This window comes from Nerophis lumbriciformis, linkage group LG12 (genome assembly GCF_033978685.3).
Source record: "Nerophis lumbriciformis linkage group LG12, RoL_Nlum_v2.1, whole genome shotgun sequence".
NCBI lineage: Eukaryota > Metazoa > Chordata > Actinopteri > Syngnathiformes > Syngnathidae > Nerophis > Nerophis lumbriciformis.
The window spans coordinates 6,492,501-6,519,726 of NC_084559.2; the positions used below are offsets into that span (position 1 = coordinate 6,492,501).

General features: G+C 38.4%; 1 protein-coding gene across 1 annotated transcript in view; it reads left to right on the forward strand.

Moving 5' to 3' along the window:
• The window catches only part of LOC133595358 (homeobox protein cut-like 2), a 328,330-nt gene that overhangs the window by 229,086 nt on the left and 72,018 nt on the right, over nucleotides 1–27,226 (forward strand). The window contains exon 4 of the mRNA XM_072914271.1: nucleotides 4,812–4,890. Within this exon, the coding sequence (XP_072770372.1) occupies nucleotides 4,812–4,890 (79 nt within the window). The remainder of the gene's footprint in view (nucleotides 1–4,811; nucleotides 4,891–27,226) is intronic.

Below are 27,226 nucleotides of genomic sequence, written 5' to 3' on the forward strand. Positions count from 1 at the left end.
ATATATATATATATATATATATATATATATATATATGAACACATGGAGGCGGATTGAGACTGGTTTGAGGGTGGTACCCCCGAAGTATTTCCCAGCAGCCTGGTCTCAGAGACACGGTCCACTCTGCAGCAGCGTGAAGAGGTATATGAGGAATACTAACTACTAGCCCAATCTCTTGGTTACCTTATTCTTGATCACAATTTGAGGGAAAATACAGAATGCTCTATGAACCCCAACCCGTGCCAGAGGTGTATCTTGCATCCAAGATTAGGATACGAGGGTTGCCAACATGGAGGTCCTCAAGCTGTGCCTGTGCCTTAATCTGCCAGCGTGAGACTTCTGACTTTTGGAGTCCCATGTGCTTGGCATCAGCTGGATTATCATTGAGATGAAGATGACTCTCTGATCAACACATATTATGCACAACCTCCTGGTGGGCTTTGATCATCAACTTGCATCTATATACACACACAGTGGGTGTGGTCGTACCTGGCCCGTGTGTGTGTGTGTGTGTGTGTGTGTGTGTGTGTGTGTGTGTGTGTGTGTGTGTGTGTGTGTGTGTGTGCACTTGTCTCACCATCCTTGTGTGGACATACACTTGACAAACCATCCTTTCTGTGAGGACCTTTTGACTTGTGAGGACATTTGCCTGGTCCTCACAACTACAGAAGTACAATATTTTTTTTACTTTGTGTGTTTTGCATTCTGAAGTGATGTTGCAACTCTCTACTCCCATCTAGTGCTAGATATATATTTTTCATCATTCTAGCTATAGTGGAAAGGGGGCCCTCACAACCTACTAACCAAATGTGGGTCCACACAAAGTAGGCACGACATATATATGTGTGTGTGTGTTTGTGTGTGTGTGACTGATGTCTACTTGCATCTAGGCAAGGTAAGAGTTTCTCACTCCTGGAGGGCCAGGAGTGCAGTGGTGGCACTAACCATTTGTTGCTAGTTGTTTTTTAATAAAATAAAAACCCCATTAAAAATCATTTCAAAGCACATTGTACAAAAAGCATCAACAATGAAAAATATGGCCAAACGATGTATGTACATAGTGTACCGCATTTTTCGGAGTATAAGTCGCACCTGCCGAAAATGCATAATAAAGAAGGGAAAAAACATATATAAGTCGCACTGGAGTATAAGTCGCAAGAATAGACATTTGAAAGGCAATTTCAAATAAATAAAGAATAGTGAACAACAGGCTGAATAAGTGTACGTTATATGAGGCATAAATAACCAACTGGTATGTTAACGTAACATATTATGGTAAGAGTCATTCAAATAACTATAACATATAGAACATGCTATACGTTTACCAAACAATCTGTCACTCCTAATTACTAAATCCCATGAAATCTTACACGTCTAGTCTCTTACGTGAATGAGCTAAATAATATTATTTGATATTTTACGGTAATGTGTTAATAATTTCACACATAAGTCGCTCCTGAGTATAAGTCGCTATATTTTTCAACATATTGAGAAAAATGTCTAATTTTTTTTTCTACCAAGAAAAATGCACTTGTTATTAGTGAGAATATACTTATTTTAAAGGTATTTTTGGGTTCATTGAGGTTAGCTAATTTGACTTGTTTGGGAAAGTCTCGACAAACCAAATTTTCTTGTTCTATTGGCAGATCATTTAGCTTAGTTCAAGTAAAATACCCCTCATTTTTGTATTTTTTTTCTTGTTTTTGAACACTGACTTTTTGCAGTGTATAACCAGCAATATTTGCATGTACAGTATATGTCCATCATGGTTGTTGTCGAAATATATGGTGCGGTTCACTCGCTAATTTCCTGATCGGAGGTGTACACACACCCCTGTGATGTAATGATTAGGTTCCCCAGGATGTTGGAAATGTAACTGTGTCCTCGTATCACCTTCACATTATTCACAATGTTCTGGTGGACATGGCATGGCATCCTTGGACGAGTGGATTGTGCCATCCTAGAGGATCTGTATTAGATTATTAGTCGATTAGAAAAATGTAGTGAAATACATTTTTATAATACAGCCTAACAATGTTTTCAATTGCCACGTTTTGCAGCGACCGGCTACACCGACATCTTGTTTAGGAAAGGACTGGTAGGTGAGGTTGATTTAACCGGTGGTAAAGCAGAGAGTGAAAGAACAACACAATGAAGCTGGGAGTTGGCTGAGAGCTTCAGACTATTGCATCTGTATTGATTGGGCGCCGGCCTTTTCCATCTTACATGAACTCCTCTGAGCTCTTGGTGGCAGTGATGGGGAGGAAGGCTTTGCTTGATCTTCAGGATATTTCTTTAAACATGATGCCGTCGTCATGTCTACCCAGGCAAGACGGGAGCCATTTCCAGTAAATCTAAGGCTCTCTATGCGTGACTTTTCCCCCAAACATTGCTTTGCTCTACTAAAAAACACCATCATCACAAACACTCCAAGTGTCTTTAACGTTTGTGAAATGATTCTATTTCAAGTAGAGATGTCCGATAATGGCTTTTTTTGCCGATATTCCGATATTGTCCAACTCTTAATTACCGATTCCGATATCAACCGATACCAATATATACAGTCGTGGAATTAACACATTATTATGCCTAATTTCCGCTGGATGCATTAAACAATGTAACAAGGTTTTCCAAAATAAATCAACTCAAGTTATGGAAAAAAATGCCAACATGGCACTGCCATATTTATTATTGAAGTCACAAAGTGCATTATTTTTTTTAAGGGGGTGTATATTGTAGCGTCCCGGAAGAGTTAGTGCTGCAAGAGCTTCTGGGTATTTGTTCTGTTGTGTTTATGTTGTGTTACGGTGCGGATGTTCTCCCGAAATGTGTTTGTCATTCTTGTTTGGTGTGGGTTCACAGTGTGGCGCATATTTGTAACGGTGTTAAAGTTGTTTATACGGCCACCCTCAGTGTGACCTGTATGGCTGTTGACCAAGTATGCATGCATTCACTTGTGTGTGTGAAAAGCCGTAGATATTATGTGATTGGGCCGGCACGCAAAGGTAGTGCTTTTAAGGTTTATTGGCGCTCTGTACTTCTCCCTACGTCCGTGTACACGTTTTTAAATTGTCATACATTTTACTTTTTGAAACCGATACCGATAATTTCCGATATCACATTTTAAAGCATTTATCGGCCGATAATATCGGCAGTCCGATATTATCGGACATCTCTAAACCTAATATGTAAACTGCAGTGACGTGCAGTCACTAGAGGCAGGTGAGGTGGGGCCTCACCTGCCATCATGGAAAGAAAAAAAAATGTAAAAAGAAAAAAAAAAAAATTAAATTGTTATATGTATCCAGTGATTATTCTATAAAGTTATTTTCCATTTAACTTCACCAGTTTTAGATTATTTTTATTCAAAATCGCTGAATTTTTACATTTGCCGTTCAAATACTGAGAAGAGACGGTGCGGTGAACAGCAGCCAGTTGAGGCACGTCACTCAGTGCCTCAACATGGATTCCGGACTCGGCTAACTGCTGGCCTGCTGTGCAGTGAGACCGTATTGCTATATGAATTATATTATACATTTCCATAGTTTAGTTAGCTGAGGTATATAATGTACAGTGTATTTTGTCAACAACTATATGTGTGTAAAGTATTTCTTGTGCTGAGCGATCATAAAACGGTTGCAAAAGACGCACTGTGTGAGGCTCGCCTCCTGCACCCCCGCCGTAGAATTGTTATATCAACTAAAGCCCACACTTAAACTTTCCACGTGCAAGATTGAATCTATTTAAAAAAAATATTTCATAAGAAGCCAAAAAGTGCAAAAACAATAATGTTGGTGTTGGAGGAGTTGTGAATGACTGCAGGGACACAACATTAGATACACCTGCAGACTGCAGGTGTACCTAATTCACAACTCCTCCAACACGAACATTATTGTTTTTGCACTTTTTGGCTTCTTATTAAATAACTTTTGTAACCTATTTTCATGGGCTTTCCTCTTTGTGATGTTAAGTTCCTGTTATGCGCTGTTATACAGTATATGCCTTGAGCTCTTATTTTGAAGGCGCTAAGAGCGAAAGTGATGTCACGTTGCGGAGGTTTTTGAAAGAAGGTAAATAAAGTGGTCCTCGTGTAAACTGGAGCCTCCGTGTTTGTTATTTTGTAGTTTCATACAGTATAGGCGACATTTATAAACCCTCGGTTACACTTTTTTAAATAGATTCAATCTTGCACGTGGAAAGTTGAAGTGAGGGCTTTAGTTGTGGACTTCATTTCTAAGTAAAGGTAAGACCATGATAACGTTTTTTTTATTAAATGTGCTTTTTTGTGTGCTACAGTTTGTATGTGTAAAGTTAAAGTTAAGTTAAAGTACCAATGATTGTCACACACACACTAGGTGTAATGAAATTTGTCCTCTGCATTTGACCCATCCCCTTGTTCACCCCCTGGGAGGTGAGGGGAGCAGTGGGGAGCAGCGGCGCCGCGCCCGGAAATCATTTTTGGTGATTTAACCCCCAATTCCAACCCTTGATGCTGAGTGCCAAGCAGGGAAGAATGCTGGTATGAGCTTTTAAACATAACCCGTTAACTGCTGCCAATCAAATGGTGAATAAGATACTCTTTAGGGTTCATATGTTTGTAAATCTGACTGTGATGAAGTCAGTGCCTCACCAGCCATCAACCTCACCGCACGTCACTGGTAAACTGTTAAGTTCACTTTGTACAGTGGAACCTCTGAGGTTGACAGAAAAGTACTTAAATTCAGCGTAGGCTTCCATACCGTACTTGTTGATTTACGCTTATGCCAGGCTTATCTACTAATATTTACCTACTGGTATTTATGTCCTTGCAGGTGGTCACTTTGAACAAGCGGAGTAAGGAGGCTGAGTCTGCTTTCCTCGGTATCTACAAACAGCTTATTGAAGCCCCAGGTGAGTACCCGGCTATAAATAATACCAGCAGAAACACAGACACACACACACTCAAATCTTCTAGAAATGCAGTTTCCCTTATAAAGGTAAAGGCCTTGTCACATGGTATGTGTATGAATACTGCATAAATGCAATGAACTAATTAAAAGTACAGAGAGATACATAGATATGGTAAAATAGCACCCTGATGTAAGATGCGCTCTTATCTATGTTTTAAAGTCTGGACTGTGAGCGGTTTTCCAAAACTCAGCGTGAGGCCACTTCAAAACACAGCCTTGGTCCTTGAGTGTAACCTAGCTGAGGAGAGAACACATCCTTGAAGAGCTGGGATGTTGATTGTAGAGGGCCAATTAAAATCCCAACTGAAGTCTGCGCAACACAGGCCTGATGAGGCCAATTGGGGCAAAGCGAGAGAAGGGGAAGACTGTTATAGAGGAGAGGAAATCATATTTTTGTTGCAAATTCAATGCCCATCAATTGCTTGGATTTAAATGACGTCATGTCCGGCTCATTAAATATGCGTGGTGGTCAAGCAGCGTCTGTTCTCAATGGGTACTCGGCGCCATTTGGTCATAACGTGGAGGTTTTCGCAGCTTACTGCGAGGATTGTTTTCCCAGGATGCAATCGGACTATACTGGACAAGGTTTGAAAGAAGGAGCATTATTTAATTATTCCTACTCAAAGTACTACAAAAAGCGCACAGCTTAACGCAGAAAACAAAAGCTAAGACTTAGCATAAACTATGGACATGAAACATGAAACTAAAAACATGAAAGAACTCACTAAAATGTGGCTTTAAACAAATAGCAAAAACTATGGACGTGAAACAAAAAGACTTACAGGACACGGCATGAATCGAACAGCATGAACTTGATTTAGATTTTTTTTTTTTTTACGTTGATGTTCCAGGTAATTTTATTTTCAGTGAAGGTTTAGGATAGGCAAATATAAGCTATTCCTTTTTCGGTCATGCTTTTTCTTTTCTTTTCTTTTCCTTTTGTGTGTAAATGTGTATGATTGTTTTATATGTATAGTCTGTACTCTTAAACTGGTCACACAAAATGGTTAATGGTTGATGGTCGTGGCGAAGTTGGTAGGGTGGCCGTGCCAGCAATCGGAGGGTTGCTGGTTACTGTGGTTCAATCCCCACCTTCTACCATCCTAGTCACGTCCGTTGTGTCCTTGGGCAAGACACTTCACCCCTTGCTCCTGGTGGCTGCTGGTTAGCGCCTTGCATGGCAGCTCCCTCCATCAGTGTGTGAATGTGTGTGTGAATGGGTAAATGTGGAAATACTGTCAAAGCGCTTTGAGTACCTTGAAGGTAGAAAAGCGCTATACAAGTATAACCCATTTATCATTTATCATTTATTATATGACCGAAACAAACTTATTTCATTTAAACTATGGCAAGAAAAGTCAAAACAGACCAATGTCGCCAGGACGACTAACTGGCAAAACAGGCTTAAATAATAGTCTCTGATTAGAGCAGGTGCGTGATCCGAACACATGAGACAGGTGAAACTAATCAGTCGTCATGGAAACTAAAACAAACAAGGGAGCGCAAACAGGAACCAAGTGGGGTCTTAAACAGAAAATAACATAAAACATGATCCAGACCACAGATCATGACACATTTAGCATTTCTCGAAGAGATGTGTTGTTTTTCAGTTGTACGAACCGTTCAAATCGCGAAACGGACTAATGTATTTTTCAGAGTTCCTTGAGAGGTAGTCAAGAATGGTAGAGAAATTTTAGGAAATGACGACGACAAAGTGGCGAGCCCTCCAATCCAGGGGAGGAGAGAGTCGAAGAACGCACAAGTTTGCAGTGACCACTTCGTTAAAACCTCTTAAGGCCTTACTGGCCACATGCGTGGACAGCACCTTTTAGCTCTTTTTTCCTAAATTGTGTACACTACTGAATTGGGGTCTTATGGCCGCTTATGTGGACACTTATACTGCCATCTGGTGGTGTCAGAAGAGTATAACATACAATGGAATTTGGGGAAAAAAAGTGTAAAAAATAAGAATTAGCATGCCACTAAACATGAGGTACACGTTTGTGTACTTATGGACTAAGTACATCATATCAAAAGATGATTCTGAGTTTTTATTCTAATTAGGGTCCAATAAGCCCAAATAGCAAAGAGAAATAAAAATAAGCATGTAAACAAGCAGCTTGGGCCTTAAGAGGTTTGTTTGATATATTTGTTACATACTTTACTCATATCGTATTTCCCATTGAAGTATTATCTTGATATTGTTTGTATTTTGTTTTTAACAAACAGAAAGCAGAGAGTTAGGGTCAACTTTGTCAGGAAAGGTACTTCTACGTCGCCCCTCTTGTTTGTGTTTACGTATGACAACAAACCAAAAATGAGATATAGTGATGATTCAGTAATTGTTAAATGGACATGAAGTCACGGGTGTCAGTAATTGTGAGGTGTTAGTAGTCGCTGTTTGTTTCCATGGAGGCGTCCTCGCGAGACACCAAGATGAATCATGAAATGCAACCTTACCCGAGCAAAAACCATACATATTTATCCGGGAGTGTCTTGATACCAATTTCCTTGACCCAGCCACTCACAAAGAAGTTGTAGTAGGAGCAGGACCTACTCAGTGGCCTAGTGGTTAGAGTGTCCGCCCTGAGATCGGTAGGTTGTGAGTTCAAACCCCGGCCGAGTCATACCAAAGACTATAAAAGAGGGTCGCTTGTAACCGTGTATAATTTATGAATATAAATGTGTAAGAATTCGCCTCATGACATTATAAAGTTAATTGCTCTGCATTTGATTATTATATTTGTATTACATACACTGTCAAAAAAAGTATATTTTTCAGTAAAAAAACAAAACAAAGTGGCAGCTGAGTTGCCACAACTTCACTGTAAGATTTACGATGGTTTTACAGCATATTACTGTAAATGGAAAAACGGTACTATAGTTTTTTTTACTGTAAAATCCTAGCAACTGAGCTGCCAGATTTTTTTTTACTGTGAAATCTATTGTCATTTCTACAGTGTACAATTTGATGGATGTGTGTGAAGTTAAAGTAGCAATGATTGTCACACACACTAGGTGTGGCGAAATTATTCTCTGCATTTGACCCATCACCTGTGATCACCCCCTGGGAGGTGAGGGGAACAGTGAGCAGGAGAGGTGGCCGCGCCCGGGGATCATTTTTGGTGATTTAACCCCCAATTCCAACCCTTGATGCTGAGTGCCAAGCAGGGAGGTAATGGCTCCCATTTTTATAGTCTTTGGTATGACTCGGCCAGGGTTTGAACTCACAACCTACCGATCTCAGGGCGGACACTCTAACCACAAGGCCACTGAGTAGGTTAAAGTGTCTTGCCCAAGGACACAACGGCAGTGCCTAGGATGGCGGAAGCGGGGATCGAACCTGCAACCCTGAAGTTGCTGGCACGGCCACTCTACCAACCCAGCTATACCGCCCCAATAATAGGAATAACTTGCTTTGATATAACTCAAGCAGACATTTATTTAGTTTTCATTTTGAAACTAAATATTTTAATTTGTTGCATTATTAGATAATAAAGTTTAAAATATACTCTAACATGCAACACATGTATTTCTGTCTGTCACGATGAAAAGATTAGATTTAGTAAATGATAAAATGCTTCATTGACTCCTATTATTTAAAGGCTTTCACAGGCCGCGTTAAATGACGTGACGGGCCAAAATTGGCCCCCGGGACTTGAGTTTGACACGGGTACCCTAGATGGCTCATCACTCAACCATAGGGCACAGCAAATATCATAATCCCCAAAATAATTTGACTTTGATCCAGCGTGTCCCATGTCAAGAGCCAATATGATGTTAGTGTAATTGTGCCAAATCTTCAGTGTTGGGACTAACGCGTTACAAAGTAACGGCGGTAAATAGTAATCTAACGCGTTATTTTTTATATTCTGTAATTCAGTTACCGTTACTACATGATGCGTTACTGCGTTATTTTACGTTCTTTTTTATGTAGTATCGCATACTTGCCAACCTTGAGACCTCCGATTTCGGGAGGTGGGGGGTGGGGGCGTGGTCGGGGGTGGGGCGGGGCGGGGAGTGGTTGGGGGCGTGGTTAAGAGGGGAGGAGTATATTTACAGCTAGAATTCACCAACTGGAGTATTTCATTCATATATGTATATATATATATATGTATGAAATACTTGACTTACAGTAAATTCTAGCTATATATATATTTATTTATTTATTTTATTATATATATAAATAAAAGAAATACTTGAATTTCAGTGTTCATTTATTTACACATATACACACACATAACACTCATCTACTCATTGTTGTACTTGAAAGTACAATGCAATACAATTCCGGGACAATGGCGCCTATCAAATACACAGTAATGAAAACAAAGTTGTTCTACTAACTGTACTGTGTGTTATGAGAGTAGAGTATGTGTGTGTGTGGCCCTTTAATAGGTGACAGCATGTGAGGTGAGTGACTTCAGTGAGTGTGTGGGCGAGAGAAGAGAGGGAGCGTAGCGTGAGTGCAGGGAGGGACTAGTTGGTTTTGTGTTGGATTGGCTGTGTACAAGCAATCAATAAAGCAAGATTTGCAACTAATCGCTGGACTCATCATTCACCCTAAAGTCGTCCGCTGTGGAGACCCACTGCCGGGTAAGGTGAAAGGTGTTGCCCCGAGCATACATCGGCCCTGGAGAAGTGTCTCCCCTGCGCTCTTAGACTATGGTCTCGTTCTGCTGCTTCGTCTGCTTGTGTGCGCACACTGGACTCAGGTCCGCAAATCCGGGAGGGTTGGCAAGTATGTAGTATCGGCTAAAAACTGAGAAGATCTGAGTGCTGTCTGTGTGTATGTGTGTGTTTGGGACGGGGCGTGTCTGTGCTTACTAACAAGACATCATGGCGAAGCCCGAAGCGGAGTTTTCTTAACATGGAGATATTCTCACTACTTTTCTTTTGTCGACCACAAAGAAAAGAACATTTTAGTTAAATGTAAGTTGTGTCTTGGATCAAAGATCCTATCCTAGCGATTCAAATCTGCTGAAACAGCTACAAAAGCAACATGCATCGACAAAGCTAGTAAAGAGAGACACGCTTCACCTCCTAAGCAACAGCGGCTGGATTTTAACGAGGCACTGCGCACTGAAGGTACACACACTCTGTCAATTCTCTTATATACTGTTGCTCTTTCATTCTAGACTTCTAGAGTGTTTGATTATCACATCACTCTAAATGTATAGACTATAAAGTTCACAAACATAAAGAGGGATGCTAGTGGGCCAGGCCAATCTTTCCTTATCTCTAAACTGAAACTGGGGAAATGTGTAGAGTGTTCTGGGCTTCAGACATGATTTTATTTCAGAATTCCTTGAGAGAAAAAAAAAACGCCTGGTTAGGCTTTGTGTATGTAGTGTGTGCCTTCCTTAGTTTACAGCTATGTTGTTATTATGCTGTTTGTTACTTATGTATGTTATGTTGAAGCTATTTAAAATAGTTTTGTCAATTTCTTCTGGCCTGAAAAAAATTGGCCCTTTGAAGCATATTTTGTGTGTGTTGTAGAAATCTTAACTCAGAAACTTTCCCTATGAGCAAATATTGGGCCCAGAGAGCCAATTAGAAACCCAAGCAGTATGTGTCTGCACCTTTGGACTCTTCCTGTTTACAGTGAACATCATTAGTCACTGTACATCTCACTGCAGGTGTCCAAGGTCACAACTACCACTCGGGTCTGGAATGGATGGCTGCAGGTGCACTGGAGGACAGTTTCTGTGCACCCACTTTGTTTGTCTTTTAGCCTCAAACACAACAAAGTGGCTCCCTCTCTGTTTGGCCCAACCGCTGGCCAGTTGATGTATTTTTGGATTCTTTGACATTACCAATCACTCTTTACACACCATTATTCTTAATCTTAACACAGTTTTTGCTATTCATCGCTGGATGTTCATTTGAACTTGTCGCTCCCTCAAAATGTGTGCGCTGTTGGTCCAATCAGAGTAGGACACAGTTAATAGAAACTAGAGCTGAACAAGCAAAGAAGGGGGGAGGAACAATCAGCTCAATTTACGACCTGTTGTACGTGGCTATCATTAACATATCATTCATCCTCTTTGCAGCACTCTTTTGGCATACCAATCTAAGCTGTGCACACAATAAAACGTCCGCTATGAAAGTAAAGCTGACATTACATGACAAGCAAGTTATTAAGAACTGCACTTTTTTCGGACATTTTGACCTCGTTCACATTCACATTGCATTCTAAATATTAAATAAATGCGATCGGAAGTTTGCATACGAGCGTCTTTTCGTGCTGTCCTCGCCAGTTTTGGATCCTAAATGGCTGTTAAAGTGCACCAACTAGTTGGAATACCTACTCAGACTTATTCTGTCCAGGTGAGATGCATGGTTTATGATCTACATTAAACCTACAGGGAGCAGGGAAGCGAGGAAACAGCAGACCACTCGATGATGTAAACATAGGCACAAAGTCGAAAAGCCAGCATCTGTGATGGTATGGTGGTGTATTAGTGCCCAAGACATGAGTAACTTACACATCTGTGAAGGCGCCATTAATGCTGAAAGGTACATACAGGTTTTGGAGCAACATATGTTGCCATCCAAGCAACGTTACCATGGACGCCCCTGCTTATTTCAGCAAGACAATGCCAAGCCACGTGTTACATCAACGTGGCTTCATAGTAAAAGAGTGCGGGTACTAGACTGGCCTGCCTGTAGTCCAGACCTGTCTCCCATTGAAAATGTGTGGCGCATTATGAAGCCTAAAATAGCGCAACGGAGACCCCCGGACTGTTGAACAACTTAAGCTGTACATCAAGCAAGAATGGGAAAGAATTCCACCTGAGAAGCTTCAAAAATGTCTCCTCAGTTCCCAAACGTTTACGAGTGTTGTTAAAAGAAAAGGCCATGTAACACAGTGGTGAACATGCCCTTTCCCAACTACTTTGGCACGTGTTGCAGCCATGAAATTCTAAGTTAATTATTATTTGCAAAAAAACCAAAACATTTATGAGTTTGAACATCAAATATGTTGTCTTTGTAGTGCATTCAACTGAATATGGGTTGAAAAGGATTTGCAAATCATTGTATTGCATTTATATTTACATCTAACACAATTTCCCAACTCATATGGAAGATGGAAGCAGGGTTTTTTTTTAATTTAATTTAATCAACATAGAAAAAAACACACGATACACTTTCAACTAGTGCATCAACCCAAAAAAAAAACTCCCTCCCCCATTCACACTCATACACACCCACTCACACAAAAGGGGTTGTTTCTTTCTGCTACCAATATTCTGGTTCCCACAACATGGACAACACTTCTGCAAGGGACACAACACAGTCCCTGAAGCACACTTGATTGTTTGTGCTGCTGGTCCACTAACATTTTCATTTAATTACTTTTTTTTTTTTTTTTTTATGTAACTATCCTTATATTGTTTTACTTTCTTTTTTATCCAAGAGAAGATTTATTTATTTTATCTAAAAAATAAATAAATAAAATTTAAAAAAAAGGACCTTATCTTCACCAGACCTGGCTGTCAATGAAATTAGCTTTGTTTAAAGGTTTTTTTTTAAAACCAGGTCCAGTCCAGATAATGTCCAAGTCGGGTTCAGCAACACACACCTTCATTCATGTACACTGAAAAAAATAAAAAAAATAAAAATAAAATAAAAAAATAGAAACATTTTGGAACACAACGGATTGCATATAATTTATAAACAAAATTACATTTTCAAAACAAACAAACAACAACAACAACAAAAACATTTTTACAGTCCAGATTATGTTCAGGTCACTAAAAATTAGGGAATACAACAACAGATAGCATATAATCTATAAACATAATTACACTTTCAACATAAGCCTTTGAGGACTTCCCATCTTTTTTTTATGTTTTTTGGCATCATTATCGTTTTCAACCATGTAACTTTCTAAAGTTAAAAAATACTGAATAAATGTTTTAAAGAAAGTAATACTAAGTGAATATCTGTTTTGGGCCTTAAAAATAAACCTTTTACCGAGTACTATAATTAAATTGATTCAATCATGATTGTCAATGAACTCTCCCAAAATAACAGAAACCACATCAAGCTTCATAAACAAACCAATCCTTAAACACATTTTTTTCAACTTCCACCCAAAAAGAAGACACAATATGACAATACCAAAACAAATGCAGGGTGGATTCAGACTCCTGACCAGAGGTGGGTAGAGTAGCCAGAAATTGTACTCAAGTAAGAGTACTGTTACTTTAGAGATTTATTACTCAAGTAAAAGTAAGGAGTAGTCACCCAAATATTTACTTGAGTAAAAGTAAAAAGTATGTTGTGAAAAAACTACTCAAGTACTGAGTAACTGATGAGTAACATACACACACACACATATATATATATATATATATATATATATATATATATATATATATATATATATATATATATATATATATGTATATATATATACATACATATACATTGATATATACAGTATATAATTTATATGTATTTATTTTGCTGTTTTTGTTTACATGTTAAAGATGTTTTAATGAATATACATGCATGTTTAACATACAGATTCCTTTCTTTCATGAAGACTAGAATATAAGTTGGTGTATTACCTGATTCTGATGACTTGCGTTGATTGTAATCAGACAGTAGTGATGATAACGTCCACGTTTTCAAATGGAGGAGAAGAAAAGTTCCTCCTTTCTGTCTAATACCACATGAAAGTGGTGGGTTTTTGGCATCTTATTTGTACAGCTTCCATATTCGTTTTTATACACTTTACAAGAAATATATTGGCGTCAAACTCCTTAGCTTGCTAGCTTGCTAGCTTGTTTGCGCTGGCTTTCGGAGACTCTTGTTTTGAAAGTGCAGGCGCGATGGAGCGGCACTTTTATTGTGAAGACAGGAACTGTGCAGTCAGTCTTTAGGCTTTTGACGGGATGTACGGTTGAAATAAAGAAGTATCTTTTTTCCTTCACACTTTTGATTGATTGATTGGAACTTTTATTAGTAGATTGCACAGTACAGTACATATTCCGTACAATTGACCACTAAATGGTAACACCCCGATAAGTTTTTCAATTTGTTTAAGTCAGGTCATGTGACCACCTGGCTCTGTTTGATTGGTCCAACGTCACCAGTGACTGCATCTGATTGGTGGAACGAAGTGAAACGTCACCAGTAAGGCAGACACTTTGAAGGTCTGTCTGACAGACCAAAACAAACAAAGCGTGCATTAACAGATCGATAAAAATTAGTAGCGAGTAGCGAGCTGAATGTAGATAAAAGTAGCGGAGTAAAAGTAGCGTTCCTTCTCTATAAATATACTTAAGTAAAAGTAAAAGTATGTTGCATTAAAACTACTCTTAGAAGTACAATTTATCCCAAAAGTTACTCAAGTAGATGTAACGGAGTAAATGTAGCGCGTTACTACCCACCTCTGCTCCTGACAACAAAATCGGCAGTTATCTGACTCTGTCATATTCCATCATTTTAACATTTTCCCCGTGGGTAAGAAGTTATAAATAATTTTAATTTGAAAAAAAACGATTTTGCACATCAATAGTAGTTTTATAGATTAGTTTGAATATGGCATCCCACGGCAACGGGCAGTCAAAAAAGTCCTCCCATTTTCCGAATGTGTTGTATGGGGCAGCCTTCAAAGATTTCTTTATTAAAAGCAGGGTTTGTATGAAAAAAGACCTGACTAGACCCGCTCATCAGCTATGCGCCTTATGGTCCAGAAAATACGGTATTCATTTCTTTTTGTATAGAGTGGTCTGCTTAATCCTGTACAACATCAAGCTACTACATTTACAGATAGTCCAATTATAAAGTGTTTATGAGCGAGGGCAAACAGGTAGCACCCAACCCCTCTGTGGTGGTCTGCCCACAAATGAGCGGATGGTATTTTGGTTTCCTTTTATGAAGCCCTCTGGGCTGACTTGTCAGCGCTTCATTAGTGTACTATATTTTGATTTCCCTGTGACACCTCTGCCTGCGGTGCACGCTGACTCCTACTCGGTTTTGAAAGCGACCCTTTTCACAGTGTTTGGCAAACAATGTTTAAATCAGCCCCGCACTGTTTTTGATCAGCACATATAAACACCTTCTGATCACTGTGGCAGCTTCTTCCCCAGTTTACCACTTTTTTACCCTAACTTTCCTTACGTCTCTTCCTGCTGTCTCATTCTGCTTTTCTTTGCAATATGTGTGTGTGTTCTTGTATTTCTACCCTTCTTGAGACATCAAGAAGGAAAAGTAGCTTCCATACGAGGAGGTGTGAACAAGTGATGACGTAAATCATAGTCCCAATAACATTGCAATTAACTTTTACCGGGGACTGCATGAGCACACCGACAATATTTCAATTAAATTTTGCTCAAATTATTTTTGATATACCGTAAGATAAATAATAATAATAATAATAATTAAATTTGACCTAACTTAACTTTATACAAAAGCAGATTGCTTTTGATGGTTTTATTTTTAACACTGTCTTACACAACACTTCCTGATGTATAATACAGTGCAAAAATGTCCATTTCTGTCACTTTATCCTGCATCCTCTTTAAAAGTCCAACATTTTTCCCCCGTCAGATTTGGACAACCATCTGTTGTCACACCTGCGAGCTTGTCCCATTTCAGTCCTAACATGTCCAAACACGCATTTACCTATGTGAACAAGTCATTACCTGTGGTTGTCTCTTTAATTGACTGCATGGCTGCCAGCTCCTCCGTGATTTGAAAGTCTGCAGTTATCCCACGTAAGAAGATGAGCAGCTGGGCGGTGTCACGTACATCGCAGCTCTCATCCAAAGCCAGCGAAAAACAGTCAAAGTCCAGCGATGGTCTCAACCCGCCTCGTTACAGTGCGTCGGGAGAGTGACACGTTCTCAAATGCGCCCCTCTTCTCCGGGCATGTCAGCGCTACAGAGTCCAATAAGCACTCCTTAATAAACTCTCCGTCAGAAAACGCCTTACTTTTTCTGGTGATTTTGTGAGAAATGACGAAACTTGTCCTGACAGCTGCATCTCTGGGGGTGTGAATTTTGGCAAAAAGTCCTTGTTGGGTTTGCAGTACAGGGACGAACAAAGGGCCGGATGTGGGCCGCGGGCCGTAGAATGCCCAGGTCTGTCTCATTCCCATTCTATCTAAAGTAGGGTGGTCCCAGAAAAGACGGATTTTTCCAATTGACTGTGTGTCGCTTTTAAAAGTGCTTCCCCTCTGGTCAACATATGAAATAACAAAGTGTGTGTAAAAATTTGAAGTGCTCCCCCTCTGGTCAACATATGAAATAACAAAGTGTGTGTAAAAATTTGAAGTGCTCCCCCTCTTGCCAACATATGTAATAACAAGTGTGGGTAAGAAATTGAAATGCACCCTCTTTGGCCCAAATTATTAAAAAATAAATAAAGAAATATGTATATAGAGACATACTGTTATAACTTGAAGTAAATAAGGGAGATTAAAAACCAATTGCCAACAAAAAAATTCAAAAACATAAAAATTCACTAAAAGCAGTCTTTTTCTCACAATGTGTCGACTTTTTTCTTATAAGAGTGTGAACAATTTTCCATATTCTTTCTGTTTCTGTAATATTGCAATATTTTCTCGTAAAATTACTACTTTTTATGTAAAATTATTACACACACACACACATTCTTGTATTTGATACTTTCTTGAGACCTCTGAAAAATGCAGACCTCTTTAGGACCAGCCTTTCTACATATATAAAGAGGTGTATTTACAACATTAATAATATATACATACTATGCCAATATAAAAAAGCTTTTGGTGAAAAATCAGTTGGAATTTCACAAGAAAAACTTAGAATTTGGGTCATAATTTCACTCAAAACATGTCACCGTTTTACGACAACAACAAAAAAATCGGCAAAATTGTGATGAAAGTCTGGATTTTATATGACAAATGTCATATAAAATCCAGACTAAATTGGCAATATTGTGATAAAAGTCTGGATTTTATATGACATTTGTCATATAAAATCCAGACTTTTATCACAATATTGCCAATATTGTCATAATTTCATAATTTCACTCTAAAAATGTCACCGTTTTACGACAACAACAAAAAAATTGGCAAAATTGTGATAAAAGTCTGGATTTTATATGACATTTGTCATATACAATCCAGACTTTTATCACAGTATTGCCAATATAGTCTGGATTTTTATATGACATTTATCATATAAAATCCATCACAATATTGCCAATTTAGTCTGGATTTTATATGAAATTTGTCATATCAAATCCAGACTTTTATGACAATATTGCCAATATTATCATAATTTCATAATGTCACTCAAAAAATGTCACCGTTTTACGACAACAACAAAAAAATTGGCAATATTGTGATAAAAGTCTGGATTTTATATGACATTTGTCATATAAAATCCAGACTTTTATCACAATATTGCCAATTTAGTCTGGATTTTATATGACATTTGTCATATAAAATCCAGACTTTTATCACAATTGCCAATTTAGTCTGGATTTTATATGACATTTGTCATATAAAATCCAGACTTTTATCACAATATTGCCAATATTGTCATAATTTCACAATTGCACTCAAAAAATGTCACCGTTTTACGACAACAACAAAAAAATTGGCAATATTGTGATAAAAGTCTGGATTTTATGACATATGTCATATAAGATCCAGACTTTTATCACAATATTGCCAATATTGTCATAATTTCATAATTTCACTCAAAAAATGTCACCGTTTTACAACAACACCAAAAAAATTGGCAATATTGTGATAAAAGTCTGGATTTTATATGACATTTGTCATATAAAATCCAGACTTTTATCACAATATTGCCAATATTGTCATAATTTCACTCTAAAAATGTCACCGTTTTACGACAACAACAAAAAAATTGGCAAAATTGTGATAAAAGTCTGGATTTTATATGACATTTGTCATATAAAATCCAAACTTTTATCACAGTATTGCCAATTTAGTCTGGATTTTTATATGACATTTATCATATAAAATCCATCACAATATTGCCAATTTAGTCTGGATTTTATATGACATTTGTCATATCAAATCCAGACTTTTATGACAATATTGCCAATATTATCATAATTTCATAATGTCACTCAAAAAATGTCACCGTTTTACGACAACAACAAAAAAATTGGCAATATTGTGATAAAAGTCTGGATTTTATATGACATTTGTCATATAAAATCCAGACTTTTATCACAATTTTGTCAATTTAGTCTGGATTTTATATGACATTTGTCATATAAAATCCAGACTTTTATCACAATATTGCCAATTTAGTCTGGATTTTATATGACATTTGTCATATAAAATCCAGACTTTTATCACAATTTTGTCAATTTAGTCTGGATTTTATATGACAAATGTCATATAAAATCCAGACTAAATTGACAAAATTGTGATAAAAGTCTGGATTTTATATGACAAATGTCATATAAAATCCAGACTTTTATCACAATATTGCCAATTTAGTCTGGATTTTATATGACATTTGTCATATAAAATCCAGACTTTTATCACAATTTTGTCAATTTAGTCTGGATTTTATATGACATTTGTCATATAAAATCCAGACTAAATTGACAAAATTGTGATAAAAGTCTGGATTTTATATGACAAATGTCATATAAAATCCAGACTAAATTGGCAATATTGTGATAAAAGTCTGGATTTTATATGACAAATGTCATATAAAATCCAGACTAAATTGACAAAATTGTGATAAAAGTCTGGATTTTATGACATATGTCATATAAGATCCAGACTTTTATCACAATATTGCCAATATTGTCATAATTTCACAATTGCACTCAAAAAATGTCACCGTTTTACGACAGCAACAAAAAAATTGGCAATATTGTGATAAAAGTCTGGATTTTATGACATATGTCATATAAGATCCAGACTTTTATCACAATATTGCCAATATTGTCATAATTTCACTCAAAAAATGTCACCGTTTTACGACAACACCAAAAAAATTGGCAATATTGTGATAAAAGTCTGGATTTTATATGACAAATGTCATATAAAATCCAGACTTTTATCACAACATTGCCAATTTTTTTGGTGTTGTCGTAAAACGGTGACATTTTTTGAGTGAAATGATGACCCAAATTCTAAGTTTTTCTTGTGAAATTCCAACTAATTTTTCACAACAAGCTTTTTTATATTAGCATAGTATGTATATATTATTAATGTTGTAAATACACATCTTTATATACCTAGAAAGGGTGGTCCTAAAGAGATCTGCATTTTTCGGAGGTCTCAAGAAGGTATGAAATACAAGTGTTTGTATGTCTGTGTGTGTGTGTGTGTGTGTGTGTGTGTGTGTGTGTGTGTGTGTGTGTGTGTGTGTGTGTGTGTGTGTGTGTGTGTGTGTGTGTGTGTGTTGTCAGCGTTTGTTGCTGTCTGTGTGAGATCAGCGAGGCCTGTCGCCAGGGGCGTAGCCCAGAGAGCGAGGCTCCTGGTGTTTGCGCTTGCTCTCACTACACACACACACACACACACACACACACACACACACACACACACACACACACACACACACACACAGTCCTCCCACTGGATCCAGCCCACTCCTCTTTTTTAGAACTCGGCTCCTTTTATCACAGACTTTGTGAAGACGGCGCTTTGAATACACCCCACAAACAGTCTTGGAATTGCCAGTTAAAAATGGCAACAGCGCTTGCGAGTGGAGACCCAGTGGAACTGCAGAGGGGAGCGTTTTATAAGGTTGCACGCCGTCTGCTGTTAACAGAGGCTTCTTCATCTTTTGGCATATTCCCATTGAACGCTCACATGTTATCAAATCAGAAAGCACTGACCTCAAATGCATCAGGGAGGCTTGTCCTTCTTCAACACAAACACTTGCAGAGAGGCCTGCAAGGCACGGTAAGCTGGCTTTATTGTCGTCGTGCAGCCGAGTACCTACAGTGCATTGTGCAGCCCAGTACCTACAGTGCATTGTGCAGCCCAGTACCTACAGTGCATTGTGCAGCCCAGTACCTACAGTGCATTGTGCAGCCCAGTACCTACAGTGCATTGTGCAGCCCAGTACCTACAGTGCATTGTGCAGCCCAGTACCTACAGTGCATTGTGCAGCCCAGTACCTACAGTGCATTGTGCAGCCCAGTACCTACAGTGCATTGTGCAGCCCAGTACCTACAGTGCATTGTGCAGCCCAGTACCTACAGTGCAGTCAAAGCAGGAGTAGGATGGCTGTGAATGTTTGTGGCAATCTGTTGTAGTGTTGTAACGATGAGACTTCCTTTTATTGTCATTCAAATTTGAACTTTACAGTACAGATAAGAACGACATTTTGTTGCATTAGCTCATGGTAGTGCAGGATAAAAGAGCAATAAGGTGCAGATATAAATAAATAGATTACTGTACAGGTAAATAAATTGCACTTTTGCATATGCATCCACGTTTATGGATGCACTGCAAAAGCTGAAATCTAAGTAAGATGAAATACCTCAAATAAGGGTGATATTTGCTTATTTTCTGTCTGATAAGATAATTCTTCTCACTAAGCAGATTTTATGTTAGAGTCTTTTACTTGTTTTAAGGGTTTTGGTCCTAAATGATCTCAGTAAGATATTACAGCTTGTTGCTGGATTTGATGACCTATATTGAGTAAAACATGCTTGAAACTAGAATATCAACTGTTGCAAAGCTGTGTCGTCAACACTCACAAGTATAAAACTACTTTTTTAAAGTCATCATTTCTTATTCCAAGCATGAAAAAAAAATCATGACTTTGACACAATTGTGTCTCATAATTAAAACAGATGACAGCCAAATGGACTTTGCTGTTTTATTTTCAATGAAACAATAGAAAATACGTACTCATATAGTAGTACAGTTGGCACAGTACAGTAAACTGACAGTTAATATTTAAACATTTAACATTTCTAACAATTTTGAACAGTGGTATGGCTCGGTTGGTAGAGCGGCCATGCCAGCAACTTGAGGGTTGCAGGTTCGATTCCCGCTTCCGCCATCCTAGTCACTGCCGTTGTGTCCTTGGGCAAGACACTTTACCCACCTGCTCCCAGTGCCACCCACACTGGTTTAAATGTAACTTAGATATTGGGTTTCACTATGTAAAGCGCTTTGAGTCACTTGAGAAAAAGCGCTATATAAATGTAATTCACTTCACTTCACTAATTGACTGAAAGAGCACGCACTTGGCGCGATGATGTCATGTTATCGATGGAAAAATGCATTTTTCGACCATATGATTTGCCTGAGCGGCTAGGAGACCCCGAGAATAACAAGCGGTTGCCTTGTTGCCTTTCCATTAAGAACAATAAATGAGTTTTTAGTATAAGTTTGCTGGTTTCAAGAAATGTAATGCCGAGCGCATATCATTATGTCAAGATAATGGCACTAGCATTTACTTCATTTAAGAATATTTTTCAACATATTGAGCAAAAAAGGTCTCTCTTTTTTTTTTCTACCAAGAAAAGTGCACTTGTTATTAGTGAGAATATACTTATTTTAAAGGGGAACATTATCACCAGACCTATGTAAGCGTCAATATATACCTTGATGTTGCAGAAAAAAGACCATATATTTTTTTAACCGATTTACGAACTCTAAATGGGTGAATTTTGGCGAATTAAACGCCTTTCTATTATTCGCTCTCGGAGCGATGACGTCACAACGTGGCGTCACATGGGGAAGCAATCTGCCATTTTCTCAAACACCGAGTCAAGTCAACTCTGTTGTTTTCCGTTTTTTCGACTGTTTTCCGTACCTTGGAGACATCATGCCTCGTCGGTGTGTTGTCGGAGGGTGTAACAACACGAACAGGGACGGATTCAAGTTGCACCAGTGGCCCAAAGATGCGAAAGTGGCAAGAAATTGGACGTTTGTTCCGCACACTTTACCGACGAAAGCTATGCTACGACAGAGATGGCAAGAATGTGTGGATATCCTGCGACACTCAAAGCAGATGCATTACAACGATAAAGTCAAAGAAATCTGCTGCCAGACCCCCATTGAATCTGCCGGAGTGTGTGAGCAATTCAGGGACAAAGGGCCTCGGTAGCACGGCAAGCAATGGCGGCAGTTTGTTCCCGCAGACGAGCGAGCTAAACCCCCTGGATGTCTTGGCTCACACCGTCCCGAAGATGATCAAGAGAAGAATATCGACCCTAGCTTCCCTGGCCTGCTGACATGAGGGTATGTCTACAGAATATATTAATTGATGAAAATAGGGCTGTCTGCACTCTCAAAGTGCATGTTGTTGCCAAATGTATTTCATATGCTGTAAACCTAGTTCATAGTTGTTAGTTTCCTTTAATGCCAAACAAACACATACCAATCGTTGGTTAGAAGGCAATCGCCGAAATCGTCCTCGCTTTCTCCCGTGTCGCTGGCTGTCGTGTCGTTTTTGTCGGTTTCGCTTGCATACGGTTCAAACCGATATGGCTCAATAGCTTCAGTTTCTTCTTCAATTTCGTTTTCGCTACCTGCCTCCACACTACAACCATCCGTTTCAATACATGCATAATCTGTTGAATCGCTTAAGCCGCTGAAATCCGAGTCTGAATCCGAGCTAATGTCGCTATAGCTTGCTGTTCTTTCCGCCATGTTTGTTTGAGTTGGCATCACTGTGTGACGTCACAGGAAAATGGACGGGTGTTTATAACGATGGTTAAAATCAGGCACTTTGAAGCTTTTTTTTAGGGATATTGCGTGATGGGTAAAATTTTGAAAAAAACTTCGAAAAATAAAATAAGCCACTGGGAACTGATTTTTAATGGTTTTAACCCTTCTGAAATTGTGATAATGTTCCCCTTTAAGGTATTTTAGGGTTCATTGAAGTTAGCTAATTTTACTTGTTTTGGAAAGTCTCGACAAGCCAAATTTTCTTGTTCTATTGGCAGATAATTTTGCTTAGTTCAAATAAAATACCCCTCATTTTTGAATTTTTTTCCCTTGTTTTTGATCACTGACTTTTTGCAGTGTGCTTGATTCCTTGCTTCTTGTCTGATTATTAGATGTCATCAGTGTTTGAACCTGACAGTATCGTACCGAAAATGATTCATTAGTATTGCGGTACTGTACTATGCCGTACAACCCTGGTCTGTTGTAAAATAAGGGCACATAAAAGCTGATGGGGAATGAGTGCTCTCCGGGTGGGATGTGATTATGCACAAGTGATTAATAAGAGGAGTCATAAACAAAGGCCCAGGAGATGTTTGAGGTGCTTAATAATGCATTATGTTCATAAAAGAGCCGGGCCTCTCCAACTGATCCCTGTGGAGTAAAGGACACCCCAGAGGGACCGGGAGAAGGAAGACGTGTGTGCAGGAATGTTGCTTTTGTGTGCTTGCAGGATTTCACAACGTGAAGACTGGAATAGAATTAGAAGATCTGAAGTCCTTGGCTGTGTTTCAATTAGCACACGTCTGTAGTTACATGTTCATATTAAAACTCTGTGCACCGTAGGGCTGCACACAAAAAAACAAAACTTCTAAATAGTGACGATTTTGAAAAAATGAGTTGCATCACAAAACAACACTGACATTTTACTCCAAGACTTGCACTGCACACACTGCACTTTGTCCTCGTCGGACCAGTGAGTTTGAGTTTGAGTTTATTTGGAACATGCATGCATACAACTGTCCTGACTGGGTCCTGGGGTTTAGTTTTTCTAGAAGGCAACGGAAAGTTGGCTCGGGCGAGACGGGAATGTGAGAACATATTTATTTATAACACTCAAAGGAAGAAAAAGCGCGCTCAAGGCTGATGTACAAATTTGACTAACGAAACAAAAAGACTTGCACGTGGGCAAAAAACTGTGAACAACAAAAAAAACACTAACTGTGGCATTAAAAAAAAAAAAACTTACTTGGCATGGACAAAAGGAGCAGCATGAAAAAAGTGTCAGAAATGTGCAGAACATAAATGTGGGATGTCACCAGAAAGACAAACTGAAAACAATGAACTTAAATACTACAGACATGATTAACAAAAACAGGTGCGTGACTCAAAACGTGAAACAGGTGCGTGACGTGACAGGTGAAAACTAATGGGTTGCTATGGTGACAAACAAGAGTGCACAATGAGTCCAAACGTGGAACAGGTGAAACTAATGGGTAATCATGGAAGCAAGACAAGGGAGTGAAATGCCAGAAACTAAAGAGTCCAATAACTAAAAACATGACTAAAACAAAACATGATTACACAGACATGACAACAATATGATACATCACAATTTCCAGTTTCTCTATTCAACATGTTCAAAAAGGAGTAGGTGTCAGGTTCAAACACTGATGACATCTATTAAACAAGACAAGAGGCAAAGAATTAAACAGAGACAGAATTCAATTTGGACTCAATTGAGGAGACACGCCTGGACAGACTGTACCCTTGTACAGTATCTCAGCACGCTCCGCCAAAAGATTGCATGCCTCCTTCGTTTATTTTGGACCCTCCCCGACCACCTGTCCACCGCTGTTTCCAAAGGACAAAGGTCGCAAAAAAGTTCACAGAAAAGGTCAGTTCAAAAAGAGTTCCATAAAATAGTTTAAAGGGGAACATTATCACAATTTCAGACGGGTTAAAACCATTAAAAATCAGTTCCCAGTGACTTATTTTATTTTTCGAAGTTTTTTTCAAAATTTTACCCATCACGCAATATCCCTAAAAAAAGCTTCAAAGTGCCTGATTTTAACCATCGTTATATACACCCGTCCATTTTCCTGTGACGTCACATAGTGATGCCAACACAAACAAACATGGTGGATAGAACAGCAAGGAATAGCGACATTAGCTCGGATTCAGACTCGGATTTCAGCGGCTTAAGCGATTCAACAGATTACGCATGTATTGAAACGGATGGTTGTAGTGTGGAGGCAGGTAGCGAAAACGAAATTGAAGAAGAAACTGAAGCTATTGAGCCATATCGGTTTGAACCGTATGCAATCGAAACCGACGAAAACGACAGCCAGCGACACGGGAGAAAGCGAGGACGAATTCGGAGATTGCCTTCTAACCAACGATTGGTATGTGTTTGTTTGGCATTAAAGGAAACTAACAACTATGAACTAGGTTTACAGCACATGAAATACATTTGGCAACAACATGCACTTTGAGAGTGCAAACAGCCCAATTTTCATCAATTAATATATTCTGTAGACATACCCTCATCTGCGCTCTTTTCCTGAAAGCTGATCTGTTCAGTTTTGGAGTTGATGTCAGCAGGCCAGGGAAGCTAGGGACGATATTCTTCTCTTGATCATCTTCGGTGGCATAAGGGACGGTCTGAGCCAAGACATCCAGGGGGTTTAGCTCGCTCGTCTGCGGGAACAAACTGCCGCCATTGCTTGCTGTGCTACCGAGGTCCTTTGTCCCTGAATTGCTCACACACTCCGGCAGATTCAATGGGGGTCTGGCGGCAGATTTCTTTGACTTTATCGTTGGAAATGCATCTGCTTTGAGTGTCGCAGGATATCCACACATTCTTGCCATCTCTGTCGTAGCATAGCTTTCGTTGGTAAAGTGTGCGGAACAAACGTCCAATTTCTTGCATCTTTGGGCCACTGGTGCAACTTGAATCCGTCCCTGTTCGTGTTGTTACACCCTCCGACAACACACCGACGAGGCATGATGTCTCCAAGGTACGGAAAACAGTCGAAAAAAACGGAAAATAACAGAGCTGATTTGACTCAGTGTTTGTAATCTGTTTGAGAAAATGGCGGATTGCTTCCCGATGTGATCGCTTTGAAAGCGAATAATAGAAAGGCGTTTAATTCGCCAAAATTCACCCATTTAGAGTTCGGAAATATATGGTCTTTTTTCTGCAACATCAAGGTATATATTGACGCTTACATAGGTCTGGTGATAATGTTCCCCTTTAAAAAGAGATCGTAAAATACTTAAAGAGTTCCATAAAATAGTTCAAAAAGAGTTCGTAAAATAGTTCAAAAAGAGGTATTCTGGAAATTGGGCAGATCCTGACATCTTGCCGCTTTGAAGTCCCAGTGGAGTTTTACGAGCCTTCTTCTTGGTACGTTTCGAAGACAGCTTTTGTCTTCTTGCTAGGAACTCATTTCAACACAAAGTTTGTTGTGATAACTTACAATTATTCTAACAGTAGGTAGAAGCAGAGCTTATTTAATCCTACACTGCAAAAAGTCAGTGTTCAAAACAAGAAAAAAAAATACAAAAATGAGGGGTATTTTACTTGAACTAAGCAAAATGATCTGCCAATAGAACAATAAAATGTGGCTTGTCCAGACTTTCCAAAACAAGTACAATTAGTTAACCTCAATGAACCCAAAAATACCTTAAAATAAGTATATTCTCACTAATAACAAGTGCACTTTTCTTGGTAGAAAAAAAAACGAGACCTTTTTGCTCAATATGTTGAAAAATATTCTTAAATGAAGTAAATGCTAGTGCCATTATCTTGACATAATGATATGCGCTCGGCATCATGATTTTTTTTTTTCATGCTTGAAATAAGAAATGATTACTTTAAAAAAGTAGTTTTATACTTGTGAGTGTTGATGACACAGCTTTGCAACAGTTGATATTCTAGTTTCAAGCATATTTTACTAAAATCTCAGCAACAAGCTGTAATATCTTACTCAGATCATTTAGGACCAAAACCCTTAAAACAAGTCAAACACTCTAACATAAAATCTGCTTAGTGAGAAGAATTATCTTATCAGACAGAAAATAAGCAAATATCACCCTTATTTGAGATATTTAATCTTACTTAGATTTCAGTTTTTGCAGTGAATAAAAGGAAGTCTCTAACAAAGAAATCAGCAATGAAAGCGGGATTGTGTGTTTTTGTTTGCTGGTCATATGAATGCGACAGGAGCGCAGAAGTGTTCACATTGAAGACGCATCGCCTATATATTCGATTTATTTTCACGTACGAAAGAGACCTGGTTGTAATTGCACTGTTCACACTGACATGAAAAATATGGAAGTAGAATTGTCTCACATCAATTTATATATACCAATATGATATTAATACATATGGATATATTAATAAATATACACATACAAATGTGATATACAAATAAATAAATAATTTGTATAAATAAACGCGTATTTGTAAATATATTTTTGAGATTTGAAAATATATTCAAATAAAATGGAAAAATATAAAAATGTGACATACAAATAAATCAAGAATTTGTATAAATAAACGTGTATTTATAAATATGTTTTTGAGATCTGAATATAAATATGCTTGATTTTGTATTTGTATTTGTATTGAATTTGCTTACGTGGA